This window comes from Drosophila teissieri, chromosome 2L, assembly GCF_016746235.2.
Source record: "Drosophila teissieri strain GT53w chromosome 2L, Prin_Dtei_1.1, whole genome shotgun sequence".
Lineage (NCBI taxonomy): Eukaryota > Metazoa > Arthropoda > Insecta > Diptera > Drosophilidae > Drosophila > Drosophila teissieri.
The window spans coordinates 25,725,686-25,744,193 of record NC_053029.1 but is presented as its reverse complement, the minus strand read 5'-3'; the positions used below and the strand labels follow the sequence as shown (position 1 = coordinate 25,744,193).

The window sequence follows — 18,508 nt, the reverse complement described above, 5'->3', positions numbered from 1 at the left end:
CTGGGTGCAGATTGAACGTTCAAAGATCTATGGTCCATTGGGTAACATATCATGTTCCTAGTTGATTGCCAATTATTCTTTGTTTTATATTAAGTGATTATTGATTTTAATTATCGAATTATAAATAAAAATATATGTACTTATTTAAAAGTATAATACATTTTTATACCCGTTACTCGTAGAGTAAAAGGGTATACTAGATTCGTTGTAACAGGCAGAAGGACGCACTTCCGACCATATAAGGTATATATATTTTTGATCGGGATCAATATTCGAGTCGATCTGGCCATGTCCGTCTGTCCGTCCGTCTGTCTGTCCGTCCGTATGAACGTCGAGATCTCAGGAACTAAAAAAACTAGAAAGTTGAGATTAAGAATACAGACTCCAGAGACATAGACGCAGCGCAAGTTTATCGATTCTAACGCCCACAAACCGCTAAAAACTGCCACGCCCACACTTTTGCAAAATGTTATGATATTTTTTCATTTTTGTATTAGTCTTGTAAATTTCTATCGATTTGCCAGAAAACATGTTGCCACGCCCACTCTAGCGCCCACAAACCGCCAAAAGCTGCTACGCCCACACTTTTGAAAAATATTTTGATATTTTTTCATTTTTCTATTACTCATGTAAATTTCTATCGATTTGACAAAAAACTTGTTGCCACGGCCACTCTAGCGCCCACAAACCGCAAAAAACTGTCAGTGCTGCAGACTCTTTCCCACTTTCACTAGCTGAGATAGTCGGGGAACTCGACTATAGCATTCTCTCTTGTTTAAACTACGAACCTGTATTGTATTAGTCCTTGATTCACGACATTCTGGGTGCAGACTGTACAAGCGCGCAGGTCCTAAATCTACATCGCCTGTACCAACGCACATATAAGAAATTACATCCACAGCATTCACAAAACTTCCGGTCATCGTGGCCAAGATAATTACCCCCGAACACGAAGCGAATTTAGATGATTTCGAATGAGTGCCTATCCAAGAGTTTTCGGGTGATCTGTCCGAGATCAGCTTATTGAGGGAGTAGACTGTATTTTAGAAGCATATAGTGTTTTGCAGGATACTCCATAGTACTATGTTATCTTACATGCCATACATAATACGATTGTAGGACATGCGGACTTGGCACTAGAATCCTACAATAACCCATTGAACTGGTTAGCGAACTCAAAAAGTCTGACAAACGCGAAACTAAATGACTATGCTTATAAAAGGTGCTAACCATTCTGTGGAAGAATTCAATCAAGACTCGGATTCGGAATAGAAACAGCATTTTTTTCACATTACAACTTAACTTGCACTTTGCAAATAATTAACTGGCCCCCAAATATATTGAGACCGATCCGCGTTCGATACAAACGTCTTGTAAGTTCGCTAGCAATCACATTTGCAGCAACCGGTCTAAACGCGAGTGATATTGAATACGCATCTCATGGAAAGCCGACCTTTCTATTTCGTTCAAATGAACTCCAGCAGATCGATATTATATTGTTCATCGGTGGATTCCACGGACTGAAGGCAGGGCCAGTCTAACCCTCAACCGGTACGCATTGCAGGATCCGGAGTAGTTATTGAAGCAAAAAGGATGACATCCGGATCGTCGGAGCGAGGAGCCGCAGCATTTAAAATACATAAAATACATCCTGTAGGATTATCCAAAAATACATTTTTTGAATCAAAGAACCAGTAGACTTACCCTCAGCATTACACCTTTGCCTCAAACTAAAAAACTAGAATTTCATAGCAAAACGCTCAACAAACATGGGACTCACAGTTAGGGATCAGAATTCACAGCCTTTAGCTGCTCCTCTCAGCACGCCATTTATAAATAGACAACCACTAATCCCACTCCCAAGAATTCGATCAGCAACCAGCGAATGCTTTACCACGACAAATTCCTCATTACTTCGGTTACCAGCTTGCACGGCCCACAGCTGCCCCCTATGTACATTTGCAATATAGGCAATTGCTGCTAGAACAGTCAGAGGCACCTAGGCCACAGCCCCCAAAAACCAATGCCTTTTCCAGAGCCTATGGACGTGAACAGCGTTCAGACCAGAATGGTTACCTATATGAGCAGACCTCGTTTTGAACCAGGCAAAAGACCACCCGGTCCACTACCCGATGGGTTGAAGCTCAATGAAACTTTAATATACAGACAACAATTGAAGAAAACAAAACACGAAACACCGAGATGGACTATAGACAAGCTATTGCATAGTACGAGGACTATAACAACTTTGACGACTACGTAGATCAGATAGACGAAACCGATGCTGACAATAACGCTTACGACTACTACAACGACGTATCTTTGTATTTTTTAGAATAAGGAATTCTTCTCTAACGTATTTTGTATGCAGGAAGAGGAATGGTAAATTTATTGGAATACTAATTGCCACCGGCTTAAACAGAAATTACATCCAACCGAAATTCGTTGATAATCCAATACAGAATAAATTACCGTTCAATGCCGTCTCAGTGGGAGGCAGTACGCTAGTTACCCATCATAAGGTACCAAGCCTTCTTAATATTTATGACGTAGAAATATAGTTTTTCCTGTTGCTAACATTTAAATCTTCTGATTCAATTTTAGGCAACTATAGTTGGAAAGAATTAGGTGCAGAGATAAAAATCAGCAATAATATTATGACACTGAAAAAAGGTATAACGATGATGAGGATTCAAAGAAAAAAAATTCGATGCAATCAACACAATTATTCCGAAAACATCCATCTTGTCCGATACGCAATAAGCCAAGCTCAAGAAAAGTTGGCTTTGATCAAGTCTTTTTAAGAAATGGGTACATAGAAAAGACCGCATTCCCCGTAAACAACGGAAAATATGAGTTTATTATGCGCCTTCAATTTTCCAACGCGCGTTGGATGACATACTTCGAGAACATATTGACAAAAATATTTTTTACTTGCATCACATTTAGTAAGGATGATGATACGCAAATTGAGAACTTTGCCAAATTTTTCAAACTCTTCAGAACGCTTTCATATGTCAGTTGGACAAATGTGAGTTTATGAAAAATAAAGACGAATTCCTTGGATTTGTTGTCTCTGATAGGGGAATAAAAACAAACGCGATTAAAGTGGAAATAATCCCTGCCCTTAAACTTTGAGGAATCTGAGATCCTTCCTAGGCCTTTTCTGCTGTTAGAGAAGGTTTATGCAAAATTATGCCAAGTTTGCAAAGCCCCTAACAGTACTTTTAAGATGGGAAAAATGACACGTGTCCGAGAGAATGTCATTCGAAAAAGTAATTTCCCTAGACAATGAAGCTCTAGACCCTTTTAAGATGCTTAAAAGTAACTTAGTGTTAAAAGAAATAATTCTTTGTTACCCAGATATCGCTAGCCATAATTTGGACACTCAAGTTCCTCGGAAATTACGTATGCGGTAACGCAAAGACTAAGGTATTTACAAATCATCGACCATTAACACTTTCTCTGAGATGGAAGGCTTATCTAGAGGAATATGAGATATTCTACAAGCCAGGAAAAGAAAATGATATTGCAGACGCACTCTCAGAAATACCTTTACATCAGATAAACTCTGTTGTCTTACATAGCGCTGTATGTTCTTGCCATGACTTAATCACTAGTCTCGAAGGCCCAATAAGTGTGTTTAAAAACCAAATATTCTTCAGACAAAGCCGACTACAGGTTTACTATTCCATTTTCTACCTTCCATAGTCATGAAAAATACAGACACGAATACACTACAGACAAAATAATAGGAGACCTAAAAAAATATCTCGGCCCTTCAGTAATTAACGGCATTGACATGACTGAAGATATAATGGAAAAAATAGGACAATCTACCGAAGCCACTTTAAAGGAATCAAAGCTACCCATTCCAGGGTAGAAGGCTTGACAGACGAAACCGAATACATAGAAGAAATAATTCTCAAGAACACAGGAGAGCACATCGAAACGTTCTAGAATATCGAAACAACTGGTAGAAACGTATTATTTCCCACAGATAAAGAAAAAAATAAGAGAGAATGCTATAGTTCCCCGAGTATCAGATACCCCTTACTCAGGCAGTGATTGATATTGGTAGAAATTGAGGGAACAAAAATATAAATAATTAAATAATTTGGGCGTGATAATTACAAATTACTAAGAAAGGTGGCATAGAGAGAAATTTCAAGAAACTTTTAGAAAGGGCAGTTTAGTAGTATAACTTGTTTTCTTTCAGTTACAAATACGCGATCATTAGAAATATTCTTCGACAAGAAAGTAACGACACACCCGGACCAATACGAAACAGCCAGACAAGATAACATTGAAAGATTTAAAAACAAATGGAAATCATTCCTTACAAATCATAATTTTTTGTTTTTTTTAATTCCTTGTATTCCTTTTGGGAACGTAGGGCTTCTACGAGAGCTTTCCATCTAACTCTATTTTGAGCTGTCTGTTTTGCACTTTCCCATGTGGTGCTTATTTGGGTGAGCGGTTCTTCTCCAGGTTGCTCTTGGCCTTCCTACTCTCCTGCTTCCTTGGGGGTTCCAGTCTAATGCCATCCTCACTATGCTACTCGGGTTTCTTCTGAGAGCTTGCCGTATCCACATCCATTTTTTCTACCTTATTTGGATGTGAATCTGGGACTCGTATGTAACGCGCCACAGTTCTGTGTTGGCTATTCTGTTTGGCCAGAATACCCCACATATGACTCTCAGGCATTTGTTGCTGAAAGCCTGTAGCTTCTGCGTTATTTACTTCGTGGCGAGCCACGTAGTATGGATTTCACACACGCATTGTAGATCCTGAGCTTTGATCGTCGGCTGATTTGTCGGTCTCTCCGTATGCGGTATAGTCTCCCAAATGCTGAGCGGGCTTTGCCAAGTCGACTGGAGACATCATCATCCACTCCACCACTGTTGGATATGATGGTGCCAAGGTATGGGAAACTGGTAACGAACTCGATTGGGTTCCCATTTATGTTGATGTTTCCTTGGCTGGAGTGGTTAAAGTGTCGCCGAGTCTGTGCGATATGAGACAGATGTCGTCTGCGTAGTCGAAGTCCTCAGGGTGTCTGGTGAGGTTCCACGCAATTCCGCGCTTGGAAGAGTATACTTCGCTCGTTAACTCGTCGACTACGATGTTGAAGAGGAGTGGTGACAGCGGGCATTCTTGCCGAATTCCGGTGTTCGTCTGGAAAGGTGCACTAGTTTTTCCATTGTGCAGTACCGCCAGGTTGGCAACGTCATACATCGATTTGATGACGGCTATGAGATTTGCAGGTACTCCTTTTCTTGCAAGTGCTCGCCATATTGCTGCTCTTTCAACTGAGTCGAACGCCTTCTTGAAGTCGATGAACAGGAGTAAAGCGGGGCTCTCCATTCCACAGCTTGCTCGGTTATTATGCGTAGTGTGTTTGCCTGATCTACGCAACTCCTGTGTGGTCTGAGGCCTGCCTGTTCGTCTCGGATTGTTGGCTTAATTTTTTCCTGGAGGCGTTCGTTCAGAAGTGTAGCTAAGATCTTGTAGCTGGTGTTGAGCAGTGTTATCCCTCTCCAGCTGTTGCAGTCACTAAGGTCGCCTTTCTTGGGAAGCTTCACAATGATTTCGCTTTTCCAGGAGTCTGGCACCGTCTCGCCTTCCCATATGCGTGAGATTGACGATTTCTCTTACATTCGGGGGAGCAGATACCCTGCTACTCCCACTTGGCGGCAAAACACTCCTGTAGTCTATGGCCACGTTTGGTGATGTGGTGTGGCTAATTCCCATGAAGTGTTGGCGCCATCTTCGGATTTGTGCGTCATCATTGGATAAGAGGTCACCTTCTAGATCTCTGACTGGTTTGTTCTGTCTGTGATGGGTTCCTGTGATCCGTGCAATCTGCTGGTATAGCGAGGGCATGTTGTTCTCTCCGGCTGCTCGTTCTGCGTCTGCCGCAAGTCTATCCAGCTGTGCACTTTTGTCCGACTGGCCGACCTTTTCACCGCTCTGCGTAGTCCGCGATACTCCTCACGGTACTGTGTGAGCTGGTCCGCCAGAGGCTTCAGGTTGTTCCTCCTTCTAATCAGGTCCCTTCAGATATCCAGTCCGTTCTTCCGCGCTGTTGCAGGCCAAGTATTTCCTCCGCCGTGGTCCTTAGTTGCCTGCAGGTGTGCTCCCATGGGTGGTTTTCTAGGGGGATCAGCTGTTTTCGCAGTGTGGACGTCATTCTCGTCTTCAGAGTAGAGTCGCTAAGGAGGTGCAGGTTCAGGGGTGGCGCTCGCCGGTGTTGACTGTTGCCAGTGTTCCTTGAGTGGTTGCGGCTGAGCTTTATTGAAAGTTCTCCAATGACCAACTCATGATCACTGTCTATGGCTGCTCCCCTTTTGTTCCGTACGTCCAGTAGCGAGTGTCCCCATTTCCTGCTAATGCATATGTGGTCGATCTGGTTGCGCGTAATACCACTTGGAGATGTCCAGGAGTATTTGTGGACATCTTTGTGTGGGAATATTGTGCCGCCGATGACCAGCTGGAATAGCTGGCAGAGTTCCACTAATCTCTCTCCGTTATCGTTGCGAGTCCAGTTCCATGCTGGCCCATGACATTTCTTAGTCCGGTGTTGTTGGGGCCAATTTTTGCATTGAAGTCACCCATGAGGATGTTAATGTCACCTTGCCGTAGCTTGTTGTCGTCGTTTGCGTCTTCCGTCGGGGCATAGCATTGAGTGATGTTTATGTATCTAGGTCTACATCTGAACCTGGCGGTCATGATTCTATCAGAAATGGGTTCCCAGGAAACCAGTGCCTTCTTTATGCGCTTGGACACGAAAATTCCCACTCCATATCTGCTGCCGTCACTGTTCCCACTGTGTAGGACTTGATTGCTATCTGATGTTGTTGTTTCCCCACTGCCAGCCCACCTCATCTCGCTGATTCCAGCTATTGCAATGTGGAGTTTCTCCATCTCCGCCTCGAACTGTGCTAACCTAAATGGTTCTCTTAGAGTTTAAACCTGGAGAAGAAATATTTGGAAGGGCAAACACTAGATTAGGCCACTTATAGAAAGAAACCAGTTAGGGAAATCAAGCACACTACAATAATAACTGAATCAGGAAAAGCGGTACCTAAAAGTAATATCAAAATATAATCTTTTTCAAGATATTACTATGGATTACAAATGATGTCGGTGGAACTATGAATCTTACGGACTACACTAACGCACAGATACTGACAATACCATAATCAAGGGGATCGAAAAGTTTCAAACTTCAACGACCAAGTTAATACAACTCATTGACTTAGAGCAAATCCAAACCGCTTTAGATATTTTACATGAATATACTGAAAAAAGCCCTAAACGGAGTCTATTATACTATACCCTTCACTATAATATAATCAGAACTTTTCACGCATTCCAAACAATTAAATTCCAGTCCTTAAATTGGTTAGGGTCAGGGTGGAATAATGTAAATAATTGAAATTATATTTCAAAGTTCGTGCAAGAAAAGAAAGCGCTGTGTAGTTTTAGCAATGCCGACCAAGTTTCCAAAAAAAAAGAAGTTGACGACTATTAAATGATTATGATGGATTCGTAACCTGGAACAACACCGAGTTTTACCTAGAAGGCACCTACCCAGTTTAGCTATCAACTGAATCTTGTCGCCTTCAATTTTCCAACGCGCGTTGGATGACATACTTCGAGAACATATTGACAAAAATATTTTTTACTTGCGTCACATTTAGTAAGGATGATGATACGCAAATTGAGAACTTTGCCAAATTTTTCAAACTCTTCAGAACGCTAGCATGAAATGTCAGTTGGACAAATGTGAGTTTATGAAAAATAAAGACGAATTCCTTGGATTTGTTGTCTCTGATAGGGGAATAAAAACAAACGCGATTAAAGTGGAAATAATCCCTGCCCTTAAACTTTGAGGAATCTGAGATCCTTTCTAGGCCTTTTCTGCTGTTAGAGAAGGTTTATGCAAAATTATGCCAAGTTTGCAAAGCCCCTAACAGTACTTTTAAGATGGGAAAAATGACACGTGTCCGAGAGAATGTCATCCGAAAAAGTAATTTCCCTAGACAATGAAGCTCTAGACCCTTTTAAGATGCTTAAAAGTAACTTAGTGTTAAAAGAAATAATTCTTTGTTACCCAGATTTCGCTAGCCATAATTTGGACACTCAAGTTCCTCGGAAATTACGTATGCGGTAACGCAAAGACTAAGGTATTTACAAATCATCGACCATTAACACTTTCTCTGAGATGGAAGGCTTATCTAGAGGAATATGAGATATTCTACAAGACAGGAAACGAAAATGATATTGCAGACGCACTCTCAGAAATACCTTTACATCAGATAAACTCTGTTGTCTTACATAGCGCTGTATGTTCTTGCCATGACTTAATCACTAGTCTCGAAGGCCAATAAATGTGTTTAAAAACCAAATATTCTTCAGACAAAGCCGACTACAGGTTTACTATTCCATTTTCTACCTTCCATAATCATGAAAAATACAGGCACGAATACACTACAAACAAAATAATAGGAGACCTAAAAAAATATCTCGGCCCTTCAGTAATTAACGGCATTGACATGACTGAAGATATAATGGAAAAAATAGGACAATCTACCGAAGCCACTTTAAAGGAATCAAAGCTACCCATTCCAGGGTAGAAGGCTTGACAGACGAAACCGAATACATAGAAGAAATAATTCTCAAGAACACAGGAGAGCACATCGAAACGTTCTAGAATATCGAAACAACTGGTAGAAACGTATTATTTCCCACAGATAAAGAAAAAAATAAGAGAGAATGCTATAGTCGAGTTCCCCGAGTATCAGATACCCCTTACTCAGGCAGTGATTGATATTGGTAGAAATTGAGGGAACAAATAATTAGGGAATTAAATAATTTGGGCGTGATAATTACAAATTACAAAGAAAGGTGGCATAGAGAGAAATTTCAAGAAACTTTTAGAAAGGGCAGTTTAGTAGTATAACTTGTTTTCTTTCAGTTACAAATACGCGATCATTAGAAGTATTCTTCGACAAGAAAGTAACGACACACCCGGACCAATACGAAACAGCCAGACAAGATAACATTGAAAGACTTAAAAACAAATGGAAATCATTCCTTACAAATCATAATTATTTGTTTTTTTTTAATTCCTTGTATTCCTCTTGGGAACGTAGGGCTTCTAAGAGAGCTTTCCATCTAACTCTATGTTAAGCTGTCTGTTTTGCACTTTCCCATGTGGTGCTTATTTGGGTGAGCGGTTCTTCTCCAGGTTGCTCTTGGCCTTCCTACTCTCCTGCTTCCTTGGGGGTTCCAGTCTAATGCCATCCTCACTATGCTACTCGGGTTTCTTCTGAGAGCTTGCCGTATCCACATCCATTTTTTCTACCTTATTTGGATGTGAATCTGGGACTCGTATGTAACGCGCCACAGTTCTGTGTTGGCTATTCTGTTTGGCCAGAATACCCCACATATGACTCTCAGGCATTTGTTGCTGAAAGCCTGTAGCTTCTGCGTTATTTACTTCGTGGCGAGCCACGTAGTATGGATTTCACACACGCATTGTAGATCCTGAGCTTTGATCGTCGGCTGATTTGTCGGTCTCTCCGAATGCTGAGCGGGCTTTGCCAAGTCGACTGGAGACATCATCATCCACTCCACCACTGTTGGATATGATGGTGCCAAGGTATGGGAAACTGGTAACGAACTCGATTGGGTTCCCATTTATGTTGATGTTTCCTTGGCTGGAGTGGTTAAAGTGTCGCCGAGTCTGTGCGATATGAGACAGATGTCGTCTGCGTAGTCGAAGTCCTCAGGGTGTCTGGTGAGGTTCCACGCAATTCCGCGCTTGGAAGAGTATACTTCGCTCGTTAACTCGTCGACTACGATGTTGAAGAGGAGTGGTGACAGCGGGCATTCTTGCCGAATTCCGGTGTTCGTCTGGAAAGGTGCACTAGTTTTTCCATTGTGCAGTACCGCCAGGTTGGCAACGTCATACATCGATTTGATGACGGCTATGAGATTTGCAGGTACTCCTTTTCTTGCAAGTGCTCGCCATATTGCTGCTCTTTCAACTGAGTCGAACGCCTTCTTGAAGTCGATGAACAGGAGGTAAAGCGGGGCTCTCCATTCCACAGCTTGCTCGGTTATTATGCGTAGTGTGTTTGCCTGATCTACGCAACTCCTGTGTGGTCTGAGGCCTGCCTGTTCGTCTCGGATTGTTGGCTTAATTTTTTCCTGGAGGCGTTCGTTCAGAAGTGTAGCTAAGATCTTGTAGCTGGTGTTGAGCAGTGTTATCCCTCTCCAGCTGTTGCAGTCACTAAGGTCGCCTTTCTTGGGAAGCTTCACAATGATTTCGCTTTTCCAGGAGTCTGGCACCGTCTCGCCTTCCCATATGCGTGAGATTGACGATTTCTCTTACATTCGGGGGAGCAGATACCCTGCTACTCCCACTTGGCGGCAAAACACTCCTGTAGTCTATGGCCACGTTTGGTGATGTGGTGTGGCTAATTCCCATGAAGTGTTGGCGCCATCTTCGGATTTGTGCGTCATCATTGGATAAGAGGTCACCTTCTAGATCTCTGACTGGTTTGTTCTGTCTGTGATGGGTTCCTGTGATCCGTGCAATCTGCTGGTATAGCGAGGGCATGTTGTTCTCTCCGGCTGCTCGTTCTGCGTCTGCAGCAAGTCTATCCAGCTGTGCACTTTTGTCCGACTGGCCGACCTTTTCACCGCTCTGCGTAGTCCGCGATACTCCTCACGGTACTGTGTGAGCTGGTCCGCCAGAGGCTTCAGGTTGTTCCTCCTTCTAATCAGGTCCCTTCAGATATCCAGTCCGTTCTTCCGCGCTGTTGCAGGCCAAGTATTTCCTCCGCCGTGGTCCTTAGTTGCCTGCAGGTGTGCTCCCATGGGTGGTTTTCTAGGGGGATCAGCTGTTTTCGCAGTGTGGACGTCATTCTCGTCTTCAGAGTAGAGTCGCTAAGGAGGTGCAGGTTCAGGGGTGGCGCTCGCCGGTGTTGACTGTTGCCAGTGTTCCTTGAGTGGTTGCGGCTGAGCTTTATTGAAAGTTCTCCAATGACCAACTCATGATCACTGTCTATGGCTGCTCCCCTTTTGTTCCGTACGTCCAGTAGCGAGTGTCCCCATTTCCTGCTAATGCATATGTGGTCGATCTGGTTGCGCGTAATACCACTTGGAGATGTCCAGGAGTATTTGTGGACATCTTTGTGTGGGAATATTGTGCCGCCGATGACCAGCTGGAATAGCTGGCAGAGTTCCACTAATCTCTCTCCGTTATCGTTGCGAGTTCCAGTTCCATGCTGGCCCATGACATTTCTTAGTCCGGTGTTGTTGGGGCCAATTTTTGCATTGAAGTCACCCATGAGGATGTTAATGTCACCTTGCCGTAGCTTGTTGTCGTCGTTTGCGTCTTCCGTCGGGGCATAGCATTGAGTGATGTTTATGTATCTAGGTCTACATCTGAACCTGGCGGTCATGATTCTATCAGAAATGGGTTCCCAGGAAACCAGTGCCTTCTTTATGCGCTTGGACACGAAAATTCCCACTCCATATCTGCTGCCGTCACTGTTCCCACTGTGTAGGACTTGATTGCTATCTGATGTTGTTGTTTCCCCACTGCCAGCCCACCTCATCTCGCTGATTCCAGCTATTGCAATGTGGAGTTTCTCCATCTCCGCCTCGAACTGTGCTAACCTAAATGGTTCTCTTAGAGTTTAAACCTGGAGAAGAAATATTTGGAAGGGCAAACACTAGATTAGGCCACTTATAGAAAGAAACCAGTTAGGGAAATCAAGCACACTACAATAATAACTGAATCAGGAAAAGCGGTACCTAAAAGTAATATCAAAATATAATCTTTTTCAAGATATTACTATGGATTACAAATGATGTCGGTGGAACTATGAATCTTACGGACTACACTAACGCACAGATACTGACAATAATCAAGGGGATCGAAAAGTTTCAAACTTCAACGACCAAGTTAATACAACTCATTGACTTAGAGCAAATCCAAACCGCTTTAGATATTTTACATGAACATACTGAAAAAAGCCCTAAACGGAGTCTATTATACTATACCCTTCACTATAATATAATCAGAACTTTTCACGCATTCCAAACAATTAAATTCCAGTCCTTAAATTGGTTAGGGTCAGGGTGGAATAATGTAAATAATTGAAATTATATTTCAAAGTTCGTGCAAGAAAAGAAAGCGCTGTGTAGTTTTAGCAATGCCGACCAAGTTTCCAAAAAAAAAGAAGTTGACGACTATTAAATGATTATGATGGATTCGTAACCTGGAACAACACCGAGTTTTACCTAGAAGGCACCTACCCAGTTTAGCTATCAACTGAATCTTGTCTCCTGAAGCGCCTTTATTTATGACTTTATTTTCTATCACTCGAAACACTGGAAGCATTGCATATAAATAATACTAAAAAGCTGAGGCACATAAATGACCATTCAACGGTCATCAGCATAACCCTGCTAACTCTTTTTGGCATTACTCTTCAAAGGAAGAGTAGCATAACCTTCCAACTTGGACCTACACCGGGAATGGAAACCGCTATCCTCGCACCATCCACCTCAGAGCGATCTTTTATTGAGGCACAACATCAGCTACCTCAGCTCAACAGTATTCCCATTCTAGAGACACCATTTGGACCAGCATACATTAGAGGGGGAAGAGTTACCAATAATGTTCACATCTAGAAAAACTAACTTCAATATGCAAGCTCAGAGCCTGCATAATTTCCTTCACACGCCGAGCTGCCAAGTAGAGCTTCAAGAATCTGTTTGGCAATCGCTTCCGCTCCGCTTGTGATTACAAAAAGGCTGCATTTGACACTGGGGAGCCGACGTCGATCCTCTGCCAACATGGACAGCACAGCCGACAGCTAAAGACTCGCAGCTTGTTAGGGACAGCATAAAGTCGTTGTTCTCACTTCAAATTAAAGTCCAATTCTTTTTATTTTTTTTTATTCCACTTTGCAAATAATTAATTTATATATATTATAACAGTAAATAAAATACTTTATATGCAAATAAATATTATTATTATATTATAAATAATACATTTATCGGAAAAACAAAAATGTGTAATTAATATTGTATAAAAAGAATATATATAATATTAAATTGAATATCTGAATGAATTTATCTAAGAAATATAAGATAAAAGAAAATCTTGATGTCGATATCATAGACTTTCGAATACCCGTAACTCAGCTAGTGGGAGTGCTAGGAATTTATTTAAATTGTTATTGGCATAGCGATAGAATTTCGCACAAAAAAAGTAAAGTATAACCAAATCAAAATTTGTATACCCGTTACTCGTAGAGTAACTAGATTCCTAGAGGAGGCAAAATCTATAGCTTATATAAAGCGGAAACAGACATCAAATACGACGCCGCCGAAGCCCATATTCGTAAGCCTTACATACAAAAAAAGCTATTATTCCATTTTTATTTAAAATAAAAATGTCAGAAAAAATGTACTACAAATTCATACACATTTCATATTAAAAACAACATTCTAGGAATTAAAATGCATTCCGTGGGCATTCATTCGGCAATGGCGATCAAAAGGCAACGGAAACGTCGAGATGAACAAAAAAGGGCTCGAGAAAGACGTTATAGCACGCAAAGTTCTGAGAGCGGAGAAACATTTCATTCTCCAACAGGATCCGTGAGACGAAAATATCACCATCCTCGTCATGCAGTTAGTCCCGGTCCCGGAATGCTTGACAGCCAGGTTTATGTTTAAGAATATAAAAATAGGAAAAAAACAGTAAATTTTATGTTATTTATCGTTTAAATATAGGTAGTTACTAGTATTGGCATGTTGCATATAGGTATTGTATTCGTTGTGTTTGGAGTTTTTCTTTGCGGCGCTGGTATTATTCCAGACGAAACTATGTCATGGAACGTATTTAGTAAGTAGTTTTAACATAACTTCCTTGTTTTGTTTGCTGCATCTAATCGATTTATTAGGCTCAAGCTCTGCCTGGTGGAATGAAGTTACATGCACAGGTTTATTTTCTCTTGGATTGGGACTGTTTTTATTAATTTTAAACTGTCTTATAAGTCGAAAAGAGGAGGAGGATCTTGAAGACTATGTGCAACGTCAACTAACTCGATCTCGATCAGGTAATATAATATTACACATGTTAATATTTTTCAAATTAAATATATAATTTTCAGGACACCGACTTGAAAGAGATGTTGAAACTGGTGTCTTGACAACGCGACATGCTCGAAAAGCTGTTGCTTTACAAAAGGGCGGACGTAATAACTCTCCTACAGATGTTTCAGTTGTAAATTGTGGCTCTGCAGAAAATATGTGCAATGGACCGATAGTTGGCCATAATGGTAAAACAATTAGTGTCAGCTTATTAAAATCAGTAATTAATAAAGTTTTTAGTTTTAAACAGCACTGATGCTATCCTCGAAAAAATTGTGGAGGAAGATACAACTTATTTAAACGACCGTAACTCTGGAATATCTCCGATTGAATTAGAAAATGATAAGAAGCAATTATTAAGAAGAGAATCTACAAATGACGCAATCAATATTACACGTATTTAAGAAACTATTTTTTACACCTTTCAAATAGTATTCGAGCAGATGGAAATCATTTTTAAAATCCAAATGTTTTACAATACAACAATCATAAATCTTCTTTGTCACTTTCGATTGAAATACATTTAAGGACCCTGCATAATCATTGTAACAAAAACCTATGTGAAAGTTTTAGTTTAAAAAATAATGCATTTCTTAATAGACTTATAAACATGTATGACATTATTGTATACTCGATAACGAAAATAGCGTAAAATTTCATTACTTGTTACTACTCGTACAGTAAATGGTTTACTCCTAAAGTATACATTTATCGAAGAGTGACCTATAAGATATTGATAAGGATAAGTATCCAAACCGATCTTGCTATGTCCACTTGTCCATTCTAATAAACATAGTTCTAGGGATATACCCAAAAAACCAGCACGCCCACAATTTAAAAAAAGTTAAATTTTCAACATCGAATTTTATGTCAACAACGTTTTAAACTGAGTTTTTATTTAAAAATCTGTAACTTTTTTTTTTTAGAAGCTTTTTTTTATTTATTTTATAACTCGAAATCTGACAAACCAATAAAACTCAGTATATTCCCTTTTTAAGCTAAATCTTCACCCTTTAGAATTAAAAAAAAGACAAGCAAGAACAATGGCTCAGAAAATCAAATAGAATCCTTAACGTCACTTTTGTTTGGTGACGAAAACTGGCAACAAAGAAGGGCGCGTTCTGATGACTTACTTAATTGAAGATGCAAGAGTCTCGCACGAATTTTAAAATATGTTAAAAGGTTGCACACACGCACCAAACGCTACCATTAAAGCGCCAGCAAAACCATATATTTCTATTGGGGCTTGTATGTCTGCATTACGACATCATGATTTATTCAACTGCATCAGCGTTGCCTTCAAGGTAATAATGTGTCATTCAGGCACAGTGTTTGCTCTTACATTTATGCCTTCGTGATCACTTTTCCGGCAGAGCGGGTTTGTCGACGCTGTGACGCATTGTTTTAGCAGTAAGGGTGATAGCTAAGATTTCGTTAGTGCCTTCTAATTCTCTGAGATACGTTTTAATTTTTGATAAGTTAAACATTTTTAATCTACGTATTAAGAATCTCTAATCGACATTCCGACTTAGACGCACTTAAAGCTTATCGACCCTCTTTTAGGAATTGCTGCGTTTCCCCTATACTTCTGGTATATCAATTTTGTTGATTTCTTAACTCTTCGATTTTCAGGCCTCCCATTTGTATCTTGTTATTATCCTATGTAAGGATCTGGCTTTTGTGATTTTCAGATAATGGCTGTTCTGCTGGGCTTGCCATTTTAATAACGTTACTTGTAGAGTAAAAGGGTATACTAGATTCGATGAAAAATATGTTAAAGGTAAAAGAAATCGTTTCCGATCCTATAAGATATGTCTGGCCATTTATGAGCTAGAAAGTTGCGATAAGACATGCCTTCCCTTGTACTTAAGGGCTACCCCGAATCCTCTCTGGGACCAACGGAAATCTGCAGTGCTAGCATCTTGAGCCCAGCAACACTATTGGCTGGAAGCCTAATATCTATGCCGTCGACTGCACGAGTATCCGCTGCGGCTCTGCCAAAATCAAAAATATGCATATCCGTGGTTATGGAGCGACGGAGATCAGTCACCCGGCGACTTTGCAGGTCCTAGAATTAATTCTCTTGGTACCACCAACCAGCTCAGACGTATTTCTTATTTGATAACAAAACCAATTGTAACGTAGATTCGGTAACCATATAAAAAGAACGCAATTGAGAATTCAATAATGAAGGATAAAAGAAGGCTCAATCTAAACTCAATCGAAGGTTTGGAATTCTATTGTGTGGACCACCCACTAAACTTCCACACCGTGCCTGCGTCCGTCGGAGATTGGCAAACAGCCAACACCGCGAATGGCACTTTTCGATAGTTAGCTTTTTCGATAGCTTTCGTGGACGATCTCTCTCTTCCACCAGCAGCGGCCACGTGCAGAGCATACGCACTCTGATCTTAAGCTTATAATTTAATTAATAAAGGATTCATACTCCCAATTTGGTGACCCCGACTTGATCTTATTGCGAAAATCGTGTGGAGATCACGACAGTGCCCCCACAACAAGCGCCTCTACAACAAGCGCTCCTTCAATGGCCGCAGCAGACGCTTCAAACACCGCTGCAACAGCAGCCGGCGACCCAACCAGTTGGGCAACCGCAAGGTTCATTCCAACCTCAAAATTTTGTACCTATTGCGTTGCAGCAACCCGTTGCGTTTTATCCGAGTTCATCCGCTTAGACGCCATCGATCGCGATAAGGCCGGGAGGCGACGAGCATGCGTCAGGCGGGAGTGGCCGAGTGTCGTTTAGGGCTCCCCCATACATGAAAGGGCATCCGGATGTATTTTTTACCCGCATAACGGTGGACGAAACAAAGTTCCATCAAACTTTGAAGGTACTGCCAGCAGAGTACTTGGAGACCATCATGTACATTCTGCGAAATCCGCTGCCTACTGGAAGGTATGAAGCAATTAAGGCCAAAATTATTGCCGAACACATGCCTTCAACTCAGTCCCAGTTCGCACAGTTGTTTCGGACGCTGGAGCTTGGAGACAGCAAGCCATATTGCTGCGCCGCATGCGCGAACTGGCCAGGGACGGCATTGGAGAAAACGCCCTGAAAGCCATGTGGCTTGAGCGGTTACCCGAGGGCTTGCGACTTGTAGTGGCAATGGCGCAAAGCGATTGATCGTGACCCCACGATCAACGCGGTCGCCGCATCTGCTCCGATTACAACCCATAGCGCGTCAGCACGGAACGGATCTGTGGAGCAGCAATTGACGGAGTTGAGAGCGATGATAGCTGAGCTCGGAAGGCGCCCAGACCATCAGAGCCGTAGTCAAACCAGAAGCAACAGACCCGGCTCTCGTGGAGATAGCAGCAGTCGATCAAAGTCTCGTGACGATCGCTTTTGTTTCTACCAAAATCGGTTTGGTGAAAAAGCGAGGAAATGCAGATCGCCTTGGCCAGTGGCCAGAGGGAAACTAACCGCCACTTCGCAAGAGGCAGCATGCGAAGTGGACGCGATCCAGTCCAGACGTCTATTTATATTCGACAGAAATTCGAACACAGAATATTTGATAGACACTGGCGCGGACATATCAGTTCTACCCTCACTTAAAACGATCGTCGACGCATCAATTATACGCAGCCAATGGCACACCAATTAGCACCTACGGGACGAGAACCCTAGTACTCACATTTGGACTCCGACGACGTTTCAACTGGACGTTCATAGTGGCCAATGTGTCAAATGCTATCATCGTCGCCGATTTCATCTCTCGCTACGGTCTGATCATCGATATCAAGCGACGCAAAATCATCGATGAAGCCACCTCACTGTCTACAGTCTGTGAGCTTCGTCATGTCCAGTACTCACCCATCTCGACCGTTGCCACCGAATGTGAGTACCATGACATAATTTTAGAATATAAAGACATGACCCTGCCTCCTGTTTTCGATGAGGAACTCATGCAAAATACCCGAGTGCAGCACTACATAGCGGCACATGAACAACATCCTTGGCGATCTCGACTTTGTGGCTGTGTACATCGACGACATTTGTGTGGCTTCGGCAAGTGAAGCTCAGCACCGTCTGCACCTCCAAATTGTTTTTGATCGCCTACGGCAAGCCAACCTACTTATTAACGTGGCTAAGAGTGTGTTTGGAAAGACAGACGTAACATTTGTGGGACACTCTATCACGGCATCCGGTATATCCCCAACGGTCGAACGAGTGAATGCGATCAACGATATCCGAGTTGCGCCGATTCATTGCCATGCTCAACTATTACCGCCGTTTCCTGCCGCAAGCAGCCGTTGTTCAAGACATTCTCCAAGCGCTCATCCCGGGCAACAAGAAGAACGA

General features: G+C 41.9%; 1 protein-coding gene across 4 annotated transcripts in view; it reads left to right on the top strand.

Moving 5' to 3' along the window:
* Positions 1 to 15,145, top strand: part of LOC122617354 — an 85,665-nt gene extending 70,520 nt beyond the window's left edge. For 2 of the 4 annotated variants that reach the window (XM_043793196.1, XM_043793204.1), the window contains exons 2-6: positions 13,544 to 13,758; positions 13,828 to 13,939; positions 13,998 to 14,153; positions 14,208 to 14,375; positions 14,428 to 15,145. In XM_043793196.1, coding sequence (XP_043649131.1) covers positions 13,552 to 13,758; positions 13,828 to 13,939; positions 13,998 to 14,153; positions 14,208 to 14,375; positions 14,428 to 14,591 — 807 coding nt within the window. In that variant the 5' untranslated portion in view covers positions 13,544 to 13,551 and the 3' untranslated portion in view covers positions 14,592 to 15,145. Of the gene's footprint in view, positions 1 to 13,543; positions 13,759 to 13,827; positions 13,940 to 13,997; positions 14,154 to 14,207; positions 14,376 to 14,427 lie in introns of those variants that run through there. The other 2 variants (XM_043793211.1, XM_043793217.1) reach the window with 2 other exon arrangements.
* The last annotated feature ends 3,363 nt before the right edge of the window (positions 15,146 to 18,508 follow it).